The 19,583-nt window shown below is 33.6% G+C and overlaps 1 protein-coding gene and 1 long non-coding RNA gene across 2 annotated transcripts; both read left to right on the top strand.

Annotated features, from left to right (window-relative positions):
* Nucleotides 1–1,233: 1,233 nt before the first annotated feature.
* On the top strand, nt 1,234–5,982 carry LOC120069574 (F-box protein At5g49610-like). The gene is made up of 2 exons (XM_039021364.2): nt 1,234–1,617; nt 4,668–5,982. The coding sequence occupies exon 2, from the start codon at nt 4,676–4,678 to the stop codon at nt 5,831–5,833; it is 1,158 nt and encodes a 385-aa protein (XP_038877292.1). The 5' UTR covers nt 1,234–1,617; nt 4,668–4,675; the 3' UTR covers nt 5,834–5,982.
* Nucleotides 5,983–12,141: 6,159 nt separating this feature from the next.
* On the top strand, nt 12,142–13,626 carry LOC150038629 (uncharacterized). Its single transcript, XR_016527191.1, has 2 exons — nt 12,142–13,287; nt 13,392–13,626. It is a non-coding gene; the product is annotated as an uncharacterized LOC150038629 (long non-coding RNA).
* Nucleotides 13,627–19,583: the final 5,957 nt, after the last annotated feature.

Genomic DNA, 19,583 nt, shown 5'->3' on the forward strand with positions numbered 1-19,583 from the left:
GGTAGGACTGAGACCACGAGCAAGGTGGTTGCGGCAGAAGGCACGACAGTGGTGGACAGGAGTGGTGGTAGATCTAGGGCTTTACGTAGAAGAGATGGGAATGAGCAGCGCCAGCAAGCGCTCTACGAAGAAGAGATGAAGATGGAGAGGGTTCTTACGTACGCAAACCAAGGAATGAATGTACATATATATTCATTTATTTTATATAAACGAGGACAGTTTTTTAATTTAGATTTCTTGTTTTATGATATATACACTTGTATATATGTTTTATGTTAAACATTGAGTTCATTTGTGATTTATATACTGTGGTAGATATTTTTGTTTATTTTTTACTACTTTGATTTTATGAACATTGAGTCAAATTGTGATTTATATACTGTACTATCATATGATGTTATATTGAGCTTTCAAATGACGCAACCACCTATTTGAATACATTTATATTTCATATATTGGTTAGAATATTTGCAAGCATTTAATACAATGTTCTAATAAACATGAATCCACAAGAAAAATCAAGAAGTTGCCTTGAAACTATTTGTATTTGAGAACATATCAAATATATTTACCAGTATAGTTCATATATTGATTAGAACATTTGCAAAAACCTAATATAATATTCAAATGTATATTTAAAAATAATATGAATCTGCCAGTAAAACTAGTTACTTGATATGTGAAAAGAATCTACCAGTAAAACTAGTTGCTTGATACGTGAAATGCGTTAAATGAAAAATAAAATCATATTAAATGCATTTTCTTTCTCCAATTGAAAAAAAAAATTACTAATTAGTATTACATAATAAATGTATTCTCTCTCCAATATTAAGGATTGTGGAAATATTTTCATATTATCTCTCATTAATGACCTAAAAACAATTATAAAAAAAAAGTAAATTTGTCCAAAATTATCTGAGAAAGTCTCTATTGAAAATTTTTAAATTTAAGGATATTTATAAAATACATAGCCCAAATATATTTTTTTTAATGTAAAAATCTCTTTACAAATTAGAATATTGTCAAAAAAAAAAAAATCCTACGATTGATGTAGATATTTTTCCTAACACATACTTAGGATTATCGTTAAAAGGCTAATTATTAGTGATCAACAGATTTATAGTTGAATACTTTACTCTATCGAATTTTAAAAATAAATAAATAAATATTTAAAAAAATCTAAAAATAGGAGGAAAATGACTTTTGATATTCGAGGGAAACATTTGTGGGCACACTGGCAGCAGACGATTGCCGTTTTCTTGGTAACTTCGCCCACAATTGGAAGAAAAACTCACGGTCCTCGACTGCGTAGACTTTGACGAAATCGCGGAGTAATGGACACGTGAGTGACGATTTTTCATTTACATTCCGCATTGACCGTTGCTTAACTTTCCTTTTCATCATTTCTCCCACTCAATTCTCTCCTCTCCCGATTCTCCTCCTCATCGCCGATCATTTCCGAAACTCTCCGGCAATTACTACCTTCACGGATTGGTCGCCGATCATCTCATCAATATTTCGAATCCGATTGGATTTCAATTCTCTCCTCCTTTTGATTCTCCGGTCAACACTTCGAAGTTTTCTGGCATTAAACAGAGCCGTTCTGTTTCTCCCCAGGTCGTCTTTCTTCGCTTTTTCTGTTCTTCATTTTGATGCCTTTCATCTATTTTCACACACACACACACACATATATATATATATATATATGTTAGGTCAAGAATAAGATCAGTCTTAGAGTTTTTCAAGTGATTTGGATCGAAGTTACATATATATATATATTTTTTCTGTTAGAAACTGTTTATAGAAATTGGTTTTAGGTTAGGTATACTTTCAAAACAAGATTTTATTGTATACCAAGTGTTTTGAATTTGAATTATACTACCTCTGCTTATTTACTGTGGATAGCTTTTATATATATATATATATATGTATATAACGAATTCAACCATGGAAGACGTGGGAGAGACCATTGAAAATACAATGACTAAAATTAGACAGTAAAAGATAAGTATATGTTAAATAGAAATTTGAAAACAATAAATTTAGCAAAAACATAGTTGTATTTCATGTTTTCATATAGGTGTTTAGTAGCATATTCAAATTTTAAATTCCAATTTTTCGACTTTGAATTTTCCTAAAGAAAAAAAAGTTCTGACTTCGAATAATTGAGTGTTCACTATTAAATGTATTGGACGGGAGTTAAAAAGAAATTTTACGAGCAATACTTACTTGCTAGTTGAGTTGTAATCAATATTTTTTAAGTTCAATTTTGTGGTTATAGTTTGCTTAGTAGTCAACTCATTCTAGATATATATACTGAAAATTAAATTAGTCTAATAAAAAAAACCATACACAACTTAAATTCAATGTCTAACAACACAATTGACAGATAGACAAATAGAATAATAATAGAGATAGATAGACATAGAGATTGGTATTGTAGTTTGGTAGAATATTACCTACTTAAGGGTTAGTGTGTCTGATAGAAAGAAATTTCACTAATAATAAAGTTAAACAATTATAACGAAGTATTTATCTATTATACTCATTTTACAGTAACTCATGTAACTTAGGCTCTCCATAAGTTTAAAATCCCCTTGCTCCCATTGTAAAGCTCCTTTCAAGCCTTACCCTTCAAACAATCTCACTTAAATTTTTCCAAGTGTGAGACCCCTTAGTATAAACCGAATTTATGCTCCCCTAAATATAAAGAAGTCTCGAAATCACTCGTAGTAATATGCCTCTGATTAACTCATTTCAGCCTTAGTCTCAATGACTCTCAACAACAACCTCATAGTAAGGTTCACATAATTTTCTTTTCAATAAACCATAAGCACAACACGCTCTCTTACAAATAAATGGGTTATCTCTAAAAGAGAAGATACTACTACAAAAATAACTTCAGAATGAAAAAATATATATATATATATATATTTTACACACAAAATCAAGAAGGTGACGCCTACAAATCTGAAACAAACGAGGATAGATGAGATCCGTACAATCTGGAATAGATGCTTGACATCCATCAAGACAATATGCAAAACATTTTGCGTGTGAAAAAAAAAAAAAAAAAAAAATCAGCCAACTGAAGTAAATTATACCAAAGTGACCACATTTTAAATTGTTTGGTTGCTAACCCATGTTAGATGTTTGTTTACTTATGCTGGCTTTGGTGGCCTCATTTGTTAAGTTTTAATCTTTTTTATGGTTAGATATAAAGAGATTATGGGCCTGTTTGGGGCCCAATATCCTATGTGAAGAGATGATATAGTCTCTATATTACTATTTGGTCCACTGATATACCATCTCCCCTTTTCACCTCCTTCAACATGTGCACAATAACTCTCGGCTTCTCTACCCCCACTTCCTATGTCTCTTTCCTTCTCATACCTGATCATCACTCTCTCCTCCCTTCATATGGTTCACTTACGTTTTTATTTCTTTATTCTTTTCTTCAATTTTTTCATTATACTTCGGGTGTAATATTTTTCCATTATATCTATTTTATTAAGAAACCATGGTATTTCAATCTAGTTTCGTACACTCATTTTTAACCTTCAATTTATATACATAATTTTTTCCTCTAGTGTCCTAAGATACAGTATATTAATAATTTATTATCTATAAATTACGTCATTCAAGTTTTCATTTTTATTCTCTTAGTATATCAATTATTTATCTGTATAATGCCCATTAAAAAAATCACAATATTTTGGATTAAATCTTTATACACAATTTCTCAAAAATTAAAAAGTATATATATATATATATATATATATCTTCATATACAACATCAATGTTCAAAATCTACTATTCAAAAGTCCATTATAAAACCTCAATAGAAAACTCATCGAGAAAAGCCTCAACGAAATCCCTAAAATCAAACAAAAGCAAAACCTTTTTTTCTTAAATGTCTCACTAAAATATTTAACTGAACATTCATAACCCTTTAGTTCTTGATAGTTTTTAAAAATTAAATTTATAAATACTATTTTCACTCGTTTACTTTTACTTTTTATTTTATTTATTATTTGTCTTACTTTTGAAGACTTTTTTCAAAATTCAAGTCACGTTCATCCCTGACTTAGAATTAAATTTCATATTTTTTAATTTTGGTATTTCGTTGACTATTTACGATTGGTCTTAAATTTTGACTGAGTTTTTTTAAACAACAATAATAATAAATTATTTAAAAGAAAATAATTGAATATAAAAAACTGAATTGATACGATAATTGAATTATAAGATTTAAAAAAAAAATAGTGTTCATATAGGTAAATTATTTTAGAGTACACAAAAATAAACTAGATATCATTGACATATAAACTTTGAACACCCAAACATAGACATATGAACTCAAACATAATAACTTTGCACACTCAAACACAAACATATGAACTCAGATAACACAATTAAACACAGACATCAGAACTCCCTAGACATTAGAATTTCAGACGTGCGCCCCAAACGGTCCTTATGAGTTATTAGAAGACATGGTGGATATTATTGAATCCACAATTCAAGATTGCTAGGTCTCGTTTGTTAAATATATTATGAACATAATATATGAGGAAAACATGATCATAAACTTGTTCACTTCAAAAATGATTTGAAGCACTTCGTAAAAAAATTATTGTAAAGAGGTGTTGAAATGCAATATGCAGGAGAAAAAATGGAGATTGAAGAAGCTATAATGAGGCTTGTTCTTCGTTACCTCCCAGCAAAATCCCTAATCAGATTCAAATCCGTCTCAAAGAACTGGTACAATTGGATCAGTTCCCCCTTCTTCGCTCACCAACAAGCCACTCATTTCACCAAAACCTCCGGCTTCGTCTCTCAATCCGACCACCGTCTCTGCCCCTTCTTCATCCCTCTCCACCGCCACTCCCACGGCGTTCCTTCCTCCACCCCCCTCTTCTTCCTCCCGGAATCCTCCACCGTCAGAACCACTTCCCACGGCCTCCTCTGCTGCAAAAGCACTTTCGAAGACAACACTTATTTCATAACCAATCCCACCACTGAACAATGGACAAAACTCCCTGAACCCACTCTGTTTCACTCCTCTGCCACTGCCGTTGCCCTCGCTTTTACTCCCTCCACTTACAACTTCTACTCCCACTTCCAACTCATATGCGCTGTCCCTATTGATTCAGTTCATGCTGTTTATTTTGAAATTTACTCTTCTAGGACCAATTCTTGGAGACTTGCTGATTCCCAATACTTCTATGATGGTGATGATTTGAGCTTTAAAGGGGATGGTTTGTTAATGAATGGATTTGTGTATTGGGAGATGTCGAATGGCATCGTTCTCGGGTTCGATTTGAAATATGAAGAACATGGGGAGATTTTGCTCCCTCGTGATCTTCCTCGTCCTCACCATGGAGCTCTAATGGAGATGAATGGAGAGTTGTGTTACATTACGGTAATTACGATGAAGAATGACGACAATGATTATTATTGGTTGGTGGTGTATGGCGGCGGCGGCAATGAGATGGTGTTGAAGAGAAGAATTCCACTTCATGATCACAATGGGGGTTTGATGATGAGAGGGGATATTGAAGGAGAGGTTAGAGTTTTGTCTTGTTTAAGTGAGGGTGCGGTGATGATTCTTGTGGGGAGCAATATGATTCTCTATCATGTGGAAGAAAGGAAGGGGAAGTTTGTTGGAAAAGTAGGTCCGATGGAGGTTGCCGCTGTCGATGTCGATGACGGTGGCTTGAGGTTTCTGCCGTACGTGAATACCCTTGTGAGTGTGTGTCCAGTGGAAGAGATGCCGCCGGAGGATCATGAGTTTGATAAGATTTTGAAAAGCAAGGGCAGCATTGTTTAGGGTGTTTTGGGGTTGGATATTTGATCATGTATGTACGTGTGTGTGAAGAGTTTCTCGTTAGACAAATTTAAATAATAATATGTTTAACTAAAGTATGGATTATGTATGTGGATTAATAATTTATCACATTGGATTATTAGATTGGGTCATATTATGTGATCTAATTAATTAGGACCCTAAATTCTTAATTGAGTATGAACTTAATGGATAGAAGCTCATTTCTACTTAATTAGGATTTAATGGAAACTATAATTGAACTAGTATAGAAAGAGATTTTAGGGCTATGGTCCCAATATACCAAAACAATAGGCACTCTAAGTATTTCTTGAATGCCATCTAGAGATATCTCACCTAGGGCATTCGGAATTTTGGTTGAGGAAGACAATAGCCACCTTATAATTGCCATCAATTTTGCAATGAAATCCTGTATGTTACTCTTGACAATTTGGCATGAATGATCCTAGAGTTTATCTCTTCAATATAGATCTAAAGTAATTATACTCAAGTGGTATCAGCATGAATTTCATGTTGGATTGTTGGTTTTATGCATTTTCCATTGGTATTATTGATTAAATTTTGGTTTCTGTAAAGAATTTAAAGAATTAAAAAAAAAAAAAAAAAACAGTCGACTTACTATAACAAGGTTGTAAATCTCACTGACGGTAGGTTGAAATCTATGCCGTCATTTTTTTCTTCAGCAATATGTGTTTTTGCAATCCATGTTCTTGTCGATGATATTTGACATACCCATCATCTATTATGAATGATGTGCTGATGGTAGATTAAAGTGGATTTTTCTTTTTTTTTTTTGTTGATTATTTTGATTGAATGGTGGTTTCCTAAAGTTTTTTTTTAAAAAAAAACTTAGTTCTACTTTTGACAAAATTGAGGATGTTCAGTTGAACATTCTTGACAAAAGTCCACCAAAATGTGATGAAATCCACTGGAAAAGGTTAAAGACCGATTGAAGGAGTTGGGTCTCTCTTGCCACTACAAGTTTCGCCTATCAAGACTTTCGGTCAATGACCTCTGGAGTTGTCGTTAGACGAAGGTATCTGTCAATTACCAATTAAAGTCTTGCTGGTGATTCTTGGTTTTAATTATCAATTTTTTTTTTTATTCTTTAATTCTTAACGGATGACTTTATGAATCTGGTTTTAAATTTGATAAGATAATAGAAAAGTTAATGTTGTCGTTGTTTTTCTTTTTAACTGAAAAAATTACGTTAATACTTAATTGATGAATATGAGTTTCTAAAACTCCATTGTGATTGATAATTTTGTAAATCGGTGGTTTTTTTTTAAGATTAAAAAAAATCGATTGAATTCAGTGAATTTATTTTTTAATGGTTTCATAATATTAAATTTGTCAACTATTTGGATTAATTGTTGATTGAATTTCATGCCCACATTTCTAAGTTTTCTTGATTAATAATTTGGTGAAATTCTTGAAAATGGTTCTTAGTTCTTGATTGATAAGTTTGTGAATTTAAATTTAAATTTGATTAAAGATATTTGGTGATATTCACATATTTATGTTGCTTTAATTGTATTATGTGTGCAGCAATTATTGGATGAATTTTGGTCAAGACTATTTGGTGTTCTTTTCCCATTATTTTTGTACAAAAATATTGTTATATTATTGTGTCTTATACTTTAGATTGGATTGGTCAATATAATATATTACTAAAGTAGCCTCTATTCTCTAGATTAATTTTATTATGAAATATAAGATGTGCATATTCATGAATTTATGTAGATAATTATCGACCCAAAGGAAGATAATTATTTGGTCAAATTATGGGTATGCATGTGGTAATGAGTATGTGAAAATAATAAGGATTGCTCATGTGACAAATATTTTGTCCAAAGAAAGACTATTTTTTTCATAGAGCTTATTGTCAGTACTTTGATTACTACACTGAGAGTACCATTTACAGTTGGTATTTTTTTCTCAAAGGTTGAACATCAATGTTGTGCTAGGTATCTTGTTAAGAGGGTCTACCACATATGTGAAATTATTTTGTTTATATTTTAATTATGAGTATATGTTTTGTTGTTTATTGTTTCAGTTGGTTTTACTTAAATATCTGGAAATCTGAGTTCAATCGCTAAGTTGAATGGGTCAAACTTCAAGATTTAGAAGGAAAGCCTAGAGATGCTTCTCGGGTGTATGGATTTGGATCTTACATTAAGGACTGATAAACCTACTTCTACTGAGGACAACCAAATACGACTAATATAGAGAAGTGAGAACGGTCAAATCGCATGTGTCTGGTGATCATTAAACACTCCATTTCGGAGTCTTTTCGAAGCTCTATCATGGAAGTGAAAATGCAAATAAGTTCCTTGCTCAAATTGAGAAAAACTTTCTAAAAATGAAAAATGGGAAGCAAGTAGTCTTTTGACTTCTTTTAACTTCTATGAGGTATAAGGGCAATAGAAACATAAGGGAGTACATTATGGAAATGTCCGATCTTGCAAGTAAATTAAAGGCACTTGATATCGAGATAAATGAAAATTTACTCATACATCTAGTACTTATCTCTCTTCCTGCACAATTCACTCAGTTTAAGATAAGTTATAATACTCAGAAGGATAAATGGAGTATTAATGAGCTTATCTCACAATGTGTGCAAGAAGAAGATAGGATTAAGAGAGAAAGGATGGAAAGCGCTCATTCGGCACTCTCGTGATAAGAAGAAAAGAAAATCTACGGGAGTTGCAGAAGGGACATCTCCTCAGAATAAGAGCAAGAAACATGCTACTGAAAATTCTTGTTTTTTCTGCAAAAACAAAGGTCACTTCAAGAAAGATTGCCCCAAGTACACCAAGTGGCGTGTAAAGAAAGGTAAACTTCTTACTTTGGTTTATTCTGAAGTTAATTTAGCTTCCGAACCTACAGATAATTTTGTTGGGGTTGATGCCCTCAATCTCGTAGGCTCCTATAGTTTGTAAATATTATTGAACAAACTCATTGTGTATTTAATAAAATATATGATATTTTAGTAGCATTAACCACAAAGCGATAAACTAACATCCAAATTATCTTTTGTAACTTAAACATGTATGTAGAGACATACGGGTAGATCATGTTTAAGTGATAACCTAAATGGTCTATAGTAGATGGATAAGGCTGGATACCTTATCCTTGTGACATTATGAGTATGGCTCGCTTTGTAGGTGTTACAATTATTGTAAAGTGCTATAAATGATTTGATGTTGATTATTCATGTATAGACATGTGAGCGGGGATATTCTCTGCAAAGGATTTTGTATAAGATCGGACCATGAAATGTTTAGTCTCATTATATAATGTTGTTCATAATAGAGACTTTCATTTCACCAGGATGACCATAGGTAACATGACCTAAATCCTGAGTGAGTTGTGAACTCTTGCCTATGAGGGCAATCCTTTAATTTGTATAGGTGAGAGTGGCCAGATCGCCGACTCAACAAGCCTACCATTTTGGGGATTCGTCTAATTGTGGAGCTGGGAACACAGCTACACAAAATGGAATTCATTCCTTCCCCGAGGCAAGGGTAAGTAGATAAATTTCTCCCTTAAGGTCTGATTCCGAGTCTTGAACAATGTGGCGTCATACCCTCTCCTGACCCAAGAGGGTTTTAGTCATAGTTGGACTATGATCTATTGTTCATTAGAGGGTATTTAAGAAGTTAGATGTAACTACAAGGGAAAATGATAATTTGGCCTAGCTGTACTTACGAGCAATTTGTGAATGGTCATCGTACTATTGATTGGTTATATCTAATGAACACAAAAGTATATCTGTAGTGCAAAGAGTGCAGCTATTGGTCTTTAGTGGAGTACTCAACAGTTAACGGATGATGAATAATTTAATTAATTAAAGAGCTTAATTAATTATTCATGTACTGTTGGAGCTTCAAGCTACAAGTACATGAGGTCCCCTTGGTAGCTTAATATGATTAACTGATAATCAGTTTTTGGATTAATTTGAATTCTTCGAATTAATAGAGGGATTTAATTATATATGATATAATTAAGTTGATTCAATTATATGTAATATAATTGTTATAATGTATTTGATACATAGCTTAATGGGAGGAAATAAATATTTGAATGAGATTCAAATATAGTTTCTATGAATTGGATTTATAGTCGTTAAATTTAATATAAATATGATTTATATTAAATGTCATATAAAAGAGAAAAGAAACTATAGCTTATATTGTATGTGATACAATATTAAAACTATAGGTTATATATTATATTTGATAGAACATATAATTTAATATATATATATATATAATATGATAAGTTAGTTATCATATTTATATAACTCATTTTTCTTTCTTTTCTCTCCACCCACGTAAGTAGGTGGTGATTAATTTTGGCATGTTGAAAACGAAAAGATTACTTCTTCTTGATGGAGATTGTTGTTTTTTTTACAGCAAGAAAACAACAGAAGAGTTTTGTGTGTTTTTTAGTTTTTGAGAACATTCTCATTCCTTCCTCCTTACCATTAAGTTTTCCTTCAAATCCAAAATAGCCAGAGTCCACCACTTCTGGGTTCTCACCCAGAGAATACCGAGGAAACCTTTGTGGTCGTGTTCGAACTTGTTCGAGTTATTTTTCGGAGAAAATCTTCAAGTGATTCGTGTTTTGTTCGAGGGTAATATTGAAGAAAGGTCTTCAAAGGTGAGGTATCTAAAACCTTTTCATTGGCATGCTATAATTTATAAATAAATGCATATCTTGTTTCTTGTTTACTATAAAATTTATATTCAATGAAAAATGATTTTTGGTCGATCGGCTTCCGCTCAAGGTTCTCTTCTCACAGAGTTCCTTCAATTGGTATCAGAGGCATGTTATAGGTTTTTTATTCCAAATTTCATTCTTTTATTGAATTGATTATACAGTAACGATGGATTTTATTTTCTGCATTTTGTTTCATGTGATGAATGGTTGTGAGTGTGGCTTTGTTGATGGATGTTTTCGGGATAGAACTCTCTGTTTTAAGGTTTTCTTTGTTTATGAATTTGGTTTGTAAAGTCCCCCACATTTTTGGGCATTAATCTTGCTATAGAGTCTGTAATTCGTAAGTTTGAGTCGCTCGTGTTTTTCCCGGGAAGCTTCAAAGAAGGGTTGCAAAGCACTGTTTCGATGGAGAAGACGAAGCAGTTATACGAGATCGTGTAGCTAGTGTAGCTATTGCTAAGCAATCTTGTAGCTTTTGCTACACGATCGTGTAGCATTTGCTAAATGATCGTGTAGCTAATGCTGCAAGATCGTGTAGACTTTGCTATACGATTGTGTAGCATTTGATGCTACAAAATCATATAGACTTTGCTACACGATCGTGTAGCTTTTGCTATAAGATCGTGTAGACTTTGTTACACGATCATGCAGCTTTTGCTACAAGATCGCATAATCAATTACTACACGATCACTGCAAGATGGTTCATTGAAGGGCGGTTCGGTTCAAATGGTTCACGACCTGGTTCACTTGTTTCGAACCAGATGACTTAAGGTTTTGTAATAGATAGTCTTTTATTATTTTTTTTTAGAGGTCCTATCTCAGTCCATCAACTGGTAGTGTAAACATACATGTGATGTATGTTTTATATTATATGTCATAATGTATGTCATATAGTTTTAAAACCCACCATAGGTTATGCATTTATATTCATGCATCATTTTTATATTATAAGTGTTATAATATATGAATATGCATGATTTAAATTACATATAACATGCTCATGCATCATATAGTATAAATGTTATAGTATAAGTATACATGCATTATAGCATATCTATGCATTATAATTGTTATAATATATGGTTGAATGAATGTATAGAAAGTATGCTATAGCATGATTCATTACTTAATTATATAATTTTTATATATTAGTAATGAATGAAGATTGCATGAAGCATGACATTACCTTAGGTTAATTTATAAATGTTATAATTAACTAAAGTATGTCAAGAATGCAATGGTTGTTTTTAATTATTTCATTTATTTATAGTTATTATAACTAAATGAAATCAGAATTAACAAGGTGAATGGAGAGAGTATTTATAGTAAGTGGGAGTGGGACGTGTGGCAGCACATCCCTCGGTCTCTCTCATTAGGTTAAATAAAGTTTCATGCATCGCCTCGTGGCATCATGGGTGTCCCCCTAAAGGATGGCCGTATTGCATAACGCTTTATGCGATCTCCAGAAATGGATAGGATTGCTTTAGTTTCATGTCCCAATCGGTTTTGCCCTACGGTTGGCTCATTGGATCACAACTCTAGAACCTAAAATGAGGGGTTACACTTACGCAGAATTGTTAAGGATGTTATTAAATTTTGGACCAAACAATGGTGACTGTTAGCTACAATGACAATATGTTATTTCTATTTCATGGTTGCGAATGTCTCATTTCAATGAAATGGCACTTGATCACCCTACAGTGATTTGTCCTGCCTCGTTGAAACATTATTGCAAAATGTAACTTAGGGTACATTAGACTATTTTGCTAAAATTATATTGGTTTTCTTAAGTGATTCAATGCAAGTAGACTAAAATAGTTTGTTCTTTTTCAGCAAATTCTTTAAATGGCTACTGCTACTTTAAGTTTACTCGTCGCGGATAAGTTAACGGAAGAGAATTAAGCTAGTTGGAAAAACACAATCAATACTATACTGATCATCGATGATCTTCGATTTATCCTAATGGAGGATCGTTCTCCCATTCCAGCTATCAATGCTCCTCGAAATGTTCAAAAAGCATATGAGCATTGGACAAGGGCAAACGAAAAGTCCCAAGCGTACATCTTAGTAAGCCTTAATAAAGTCTTGGCCAAGAAGCATGAGCCCATGCTTACAACTCGTGAGATCATGGAGTTCTTGAGGGGAATGTTCGGACAACCGTTTGTACAGCTCAGGCATGACACTCTAAAGCACATCTTCAATGCCCGTATGTAAGAAGCGCATCTGTTCGAGAACATGTTTTCAACATGATGGTCCACTTGAATGTGGTGGAGATGAATGGGTCGAGATTCGATGAAGCCAGTCAGGTTAGCATCATACTAGAATCTTTACCTGAAAGTTTCCTATATTTCCGTAGCAATGCTGTTTTGAATAGAATTGACTACAACCTGACCACTCTGCTCAATGAGCTACAGAACTTCCAATCTTTGTTGAAAAGCAATGAGCGAAAGGGTGAAACAAATGTTGCTTCATCTTCTAAAAATTTCTATAGGTTCAACCTCTGGAATTAAGTTTGTACCTTCTTCCTCTGGCACCAAAAAGTGGAAAAAGAAGAAGAATGATGGAAAGGGGAAGGCTAACCCTGTAGTTGCTGCTCAAAGAGGTAGAAAACTCATCAAGGCTGACAAAGGAAAATGTTTCCATTGCAACCAAAATGGTCATTGGAAAAGAAACTGCCCCAAATATTTGCCAAAAAAGAAGAAGGCCAAAATAGGTAAATATGATTTGCTTGTATTGGAAACCTATTTAGTGGAGAATGATGATTTTGCATGGATTATTGACTCTGGGGCCACTAACCATGTTTGTTCTTCATTTTAGGGAATTATATCCTAGCGGCAACTAGATGCTGATGAGATGACGATTGATTTGGAACTGGGCATGTCGTCTTGGTTGTGGCAGTGGGAAGTCTCCGGTTGACTTTACAGAATAGATTTCTTATTTTAAAAGATGTATATGTAGTTCATGATTTAAAAAAGAACTTAGTTTCTATAAAGTGTTTGCTTAAATAATGTTATAATATCAACTTTCTTTCTAATAAAGCGTTTATTTCTAAGAGTGATGTTGATATTTGTTCTGCAAAATTGGAAAATAATTTTTATGTGCTAAGACCGTTAGCAACTAATGCCCTCCATAATACTGAGTTGTTGGAAACTACAGTAACTCAACATAAAAGACTTAAAATTTATCCTAAAGAAAATGTCCAACTTTGGCACCTAAGACTATGACACATCAATCTCAATAGGATTGAGAGCTTGGTGAAGAATGGACTTCTAAGCGAGTTAAAAGAAAATACTTTACTTGTGTGTGAGTCATGCCTTGAAGGCAAAATGACTAATAGACCTTTTACTGGAAAAGGTCATATGGCCAAAGAACCTTTAGAGCTAATACATTCAGACCTCTGTGGTCCGATGAATGTAAAAGCTAGGGGAGGTTATAAATATTTCATCACTTTTACTGATGAATATTCAAGATATGAGTACGTTTATTTAATGCAACGTAAGTCTAAATCTTTTGAAAAGTTCAAAGAATTCAAGGTTGAAGTTGAAAATGTGTTAAATAGAATGATTAAAACATTTCAATCTAATCGAGGTGGAGAGTTTATGGATTTAACATTTCAGAACTATATGATAGTTTATGGAATTGTATCCCAACTCTCAGTACGTGGTACACCTCAGCAAAATGATGTATCAGAAAGGAGAAATCGAACCCTGTTGGACATGGTTCGGTCTATGATGAGTTACGCTTTCTTACCTGACTCATTTTGGGGTTATGCAGTAGAGACTACAACGTATATCCTGAACTACGTTCCTTCTAAGAGTGTTACCAGAACACTGTTGGACTGATGGAATGGTCGTAAAGCTAGTTTACGTCATTTTAGAATTTGGGGTTGCCCAACACATATGCTTGAGGCCAATCCTAAGAAATTGAAACCACGTTCAAGATTGTGCCTATTTATAGGCTACCCCAAAGGAACAAGAGGTGGTTATTTCTTTGATCCTAAAGAAAACAAAGTATTTGTATCTACAAATGCTACTTTTCTTGAAGAAGATCACATAAGGGACAACAGGCCCAGAAATAAGATTGTGTTGAATGAGATTTCCAAAGAAACTACTGAATCTTTAACAAGAGTTGTTGAAGAACCTAATACCTCAACAAGAGTTGTTGAAGTAGGATCATCTAGTAGGTCAAATCCACCTCAAATGTTGAGGGAACCTCGACGTAGTTGGAGGGTTGTGAAGGAAAATTTTCGAAAAAGATCCTTTGAGTGGAAGCAAAGATCGACCCAAATTCCATTTTTCATTGAATATAAGTTTTACAATAAATAAGAACAAGATATAAATTTTCTTAAATTACATCATGCTTTAAATAAAATACTTAGGGTTTCAGAAACCCATACCTTTGAAGAACCCTTTCTTCACGAACTCCCTCGTACAAGCCACGAACAGAACTCCGTCTCCACGCGGATCTTCTTCTTCAGAGCGGACACCACCACTTGAGAACTTTCTGTATTCTCTTGAGATAAAGGATTCAAGCAAGAGTTGTGGGCTTTGCTTGAATCCTTGGAAGAGGGAAAGAGATAGAGAGGAGAAGAGGAAAGAGAAGAACTTTTCTTTGACAGAACTCTACTCTCAAAGCCAATTGATGAAGAAGATGAAAAATCTCCAACCACCTTAATCACAACTCACGTAAAAACATTGAGAGAATAAGATGAGGGAGTTGTAACTCCTTCTCTTTAATTAATTTTAATTAAATTAATAGTGTGTGTGTATATATATATATATATATATAATAACTACTTTATTTTATATATATACACTATATGTTATATCAAATATAACATATAGTCTATAGTTTTATATTACATCGAATACAACATAACCTATAGATTTTATTTTCTCTCAACAATACATGACATTTAATATAAATCAAATTTATATTAAATTCACTTATATGAATCTTATCCATATAATTGATATTGGATCATATCCAAATATTTAATTCCTCTCAATATAAATCATATTTATATTTAATTACATGAATCTGATTCATATAATTGGTATTTGAATCATATTCAAACTCCTCACATATTACCTTAAATTATAATATATCAAATACATTATATTAATTATATCACATATATGATCAATTTAATTAATTATATCATATATAATTAATTCTCTCAATTAATTTGAACACTTCAAATTAATCCAAAATTAATTCTCAATTAAATCTCTATTGAGCTATAGAGAGGACCTTATGAACCTGTAGATTGAAGCTCCAACGGTACTCGGATATTTAATTAAACTCTTTAATTAAATTACCCAACATTCGTTAACGGTCACTCCACTAAAGACTAACAACTGCACTCTTCGCATTACAAATAAATTTTTGTGTTCATTGGATATAACCAATCAACGGTGCAATGACCCTTCACAAATTGCTCGTAAGTACAACTGGGCCAAAATACCATTTTGCCCTTGTAATTACAACTAACTCCTTAAGTACCATTGATTCCTCTAATGAACAATAAGTCATAGTCCCACTATGACCAAGTCCCTTTCGAGCCAGGAGAGGGTATGGCCACTATGTTCAAGACCCGGAATCAGCCCTTAAAGGAGAAATTTATCTACTTACCCCTGCATCAGGGAATGAGTGAATTCCGACTTGTGTAAGTGTGTTCCCAACTCCCCAGTCAAACGAATCCCCAAAATGGCAGGCTTGTTGAGTTGGCAATCTGGCCACTCTCACCCATACAAATTAAAGGACCGCCTTCATGTGCAGGAGTTCACAATTCATCAGGATTTAGGTCATGTCATCTATGGTCATCCTAGTCAAATGTAAGTCTCTATTATTAACGTCGTTATATAAAGAGACTAATCATTTCGTAGTCCGGTATTATACAAACTCTTTGTATAGAATCCCGATCAGTCTAAAAGTCAGAGTCTTTGTATCCTGTAAGGATCAAATCCTTATCTCCATACATGAGCATATAATCCCTTGTTCTTCAAAGATACTTGAGGATCATTTTAACCGTCGTCCAGTGATCTAATTCTAGATTGGACTAATATCGACTGACAATCTCTATTGCATAGCAAATGTCAAGTCTAGTACATAATATTGCATACATAAGGCTGCCAACAGCCGAGGCATAGTGAATTCGTCTCATTTCCTCAACCTCTTGAGGAGTCTTAGGACACTGTTCCTTAGACAATACAATTCCATGCTTGAAAGGTAATAAACCCTTCTTGGAATTGTGCATCGAATATCTGACAATCATCTTATCAATATATGATGCCTGAGAAAAGACCAACCTTTTGTTCTTACGATCCCTTATAATCTGGATACCTAGAACAAATTGCGTCTCTCCCAAATCTTTCATTTAGAATTGGGCAGCTAGCCATTTCTTTACATCAGTCAGAAAACCTACATCATTCCCAATTAGTAGGATATCATCCACATACAGCATGAGAAAAGCTACTGAGCTGTTGATGATTTTCTTGTAAACACAAGGCTCATCAACATTTTTATTAAAGCTATAAGATTTTATCGCAGTATCAAATCTTATATTCCAAGATCGAGATGTTTGTTTCAGTCCATAAATAGACCAATCATGCTTGCAAACCTTTTGCTCTTGATCTTGTTTAATGAATCCTTCTGGTTGAATCATGTAGATGGTCTATTCAAGATACCATTAAAAAAGGCAGTCTTTACGTCCATTTGTCATATCTCATAGTCATAATATGTGGCTATGGACAAGAGAATCCTGATAGACTTTAACATGATAACAGGTGAGAAAGTTTCTTCATAGTCCACTCCCTCAACCTGGTTATATCCCTTTGCCACAAGTATAGCTTTAAAGGTCTGTAGATCCATCTACACCTCTTATTCTCTTGTAGATCCATTTACAACCTATAGGTGTTGCCCCATCAGGTTGATCTACAAGCTCCTAGACAGAATTGAAGTACATGGACTCCATTTCTTGATTCATGGCTTTAATCCTACTTGCTTGCAAGACAATGGATCCTCAACACCATCATCAGTTATGATGTTTTGGGCTTTTGTTAAACCCATGTAGTATACAAGTGGGTTCACAACCCTCCCACTACGTCGAGGCAATCTCAACTCTTGAGATGGATGACTAGATGAACTGACACCAATAATCCTTGTTGATCTATCAGCCTGTTCAACAATTCTTATTGAAGTCTCAGCAGTCTCATTAGAAATCTCACTTAAAACAAGTTTACTTCGTGGTTTATGATCCCTTATGTGGTCTTCTTCCAAGAAGTTAGCATTTGTTGATATAAACATTTTATTCTCACTTGGATCATAAAAGTATCCACTTCTCGTTTCCTTGGGGTAACCTACAAATAGGCAAACTTTTGAACGAGGTTCCAACTTTTTAGGGTTTGTCATTAACACATGGGTTGGACATCCCCAAATCCTGAAGTGGCGTAAACTACCTTTATGACCTCTCCATAACTCAAACGGTGTTTTAGAAACATTCTTTGAGGGAACATTGTTCAAAATATAAACTGCAGTCTCTACTACATATCCCCATGACCAGTCAGGAAGATGAGCATAACTCATCATAGACCGAACCATGTCCAACGGGGTTCTATTTTTCTTTTCTAATACACCATTCTGTTGAGGTGTACTTGAGGCTGAGAGTTGGGACATAATTCCATGTTCTATCATATAGTTTTGGAATCATAAGTTCATATACTCTCCACCATGATCAGATTGTAGTATTTTTATCTTCTTACCTAACAAGTTTTCAACTTCAGTCATGTACTCCTTGAACTTTTCAATAGATTCAGACTTATGTTGCATTAGGTATAGATACCCAAATCTAGAATAATCATCTATGAAATAGATGAAACATTCATACCCACCTCGTGCTTTTACATTCATCAAAACACAGAGCTCTGAATGTATAAGCTCTAAGGTTTCTTTGGCTCTATAACCTTTTCCAGTAAAAGATTGTTTAGCCATTTTGCCTTCAAGGCATGACTCACATACGAGTAATGAGTTTTCTTCTAAATCATTTAGAAGTCCACTTTTCACCCACTCCTCAATCCTATTAAGATTGATGTGACCTAACCTTAGATGCCAAAGATGGGCATTTTCTTTAGGAGAAATTCTTGGGTCTTTTTATAGTTGTTGTTTTGAACATTTAAGTATTGAGTACAGCTTTTATGACTAACGGTCTTAGTACATATAAGTTATTTTCCATTGAACCAAAACCTAACTTCATTCCATTCTTAAAAATAAACACTTTATTCTCAGAGAAGAATATGGAATAATTTTGTTCAATCAGATAGGAAACAGAAATTAGGTTCCTCTTGATATGAGGAACTATATATATGTTATCTAATAACATATATCATTTCTTGTCGAAAAATAACTTAAGCCTGCCTACAGCAACAACTGAAATGGCCTCACCAGTACAAACTCTAAGAGTCATGTCTCCAGCTTCCAACTGTTTCTAGGAATTAAATCCTTGATGGGAAGAACACACGTGGTTAGTAGCTCCTGAATCAACTATCCATGCAGAATCATTATTTTCTACTAAGCACGTCTCTAAGACAAATAAATCATATTTATTTTCTTTAGAGTTCTTCCTTTTCTTGAGAGTAGTGGGATCAGTTCCAAAACCCAAATCATAAACTCCAAGTTTCATTTCAGAGGACAATCCTCGTCGATGAACTTCATCAGAGTTGGCAACAATTGGTTTCTCTGTTAGTCCTTTGACATTCAATATGGACTGGAGATTATCTTGGGAACTAATACTACTGATTTCATTGTCATTAATCTCGCTTTGCTCGAATAGTGAAAACTTTCGTTCAAACAATTCTCACATTAATTTCATATTCTCATGTGCAATGACCATGTTCTCAAACCTTTTGGCCAATGCATCAGGTATGCTTGCCAAAATGTGACCTCAAGTCCTCAAATTAGCCTTCATCCACACCTCATATGCGTTACGAACATTTCGTGGTGCATCAGGGG

The sequence above is a fragment of the Benincasa hispida genome, chromosome 1, assembly GCF_027475165.1.
Source record: "Benincasa hispida cultivar pf3 chromosome 1, pf3_genome.v1.1, whole genome shotgun sequence".
Taxonomy (NCBI): Eukaryota; Viridiplantae; Streptophyta; class Magnoliopsida; order Cucurbitales; family Cucurbitaceae; genus Benincasa; species Benincasa hispida.

What these genes read in the sequence shown, in the direction of transcription:
- LOC120069574 (XM_039021364.2), top strand. Translation starts at nt 4,676, where the DNA reads ATGGAGATTGAAGAAGCTATAATGAGGCTTGTTCTTCGTTACCTCCCA.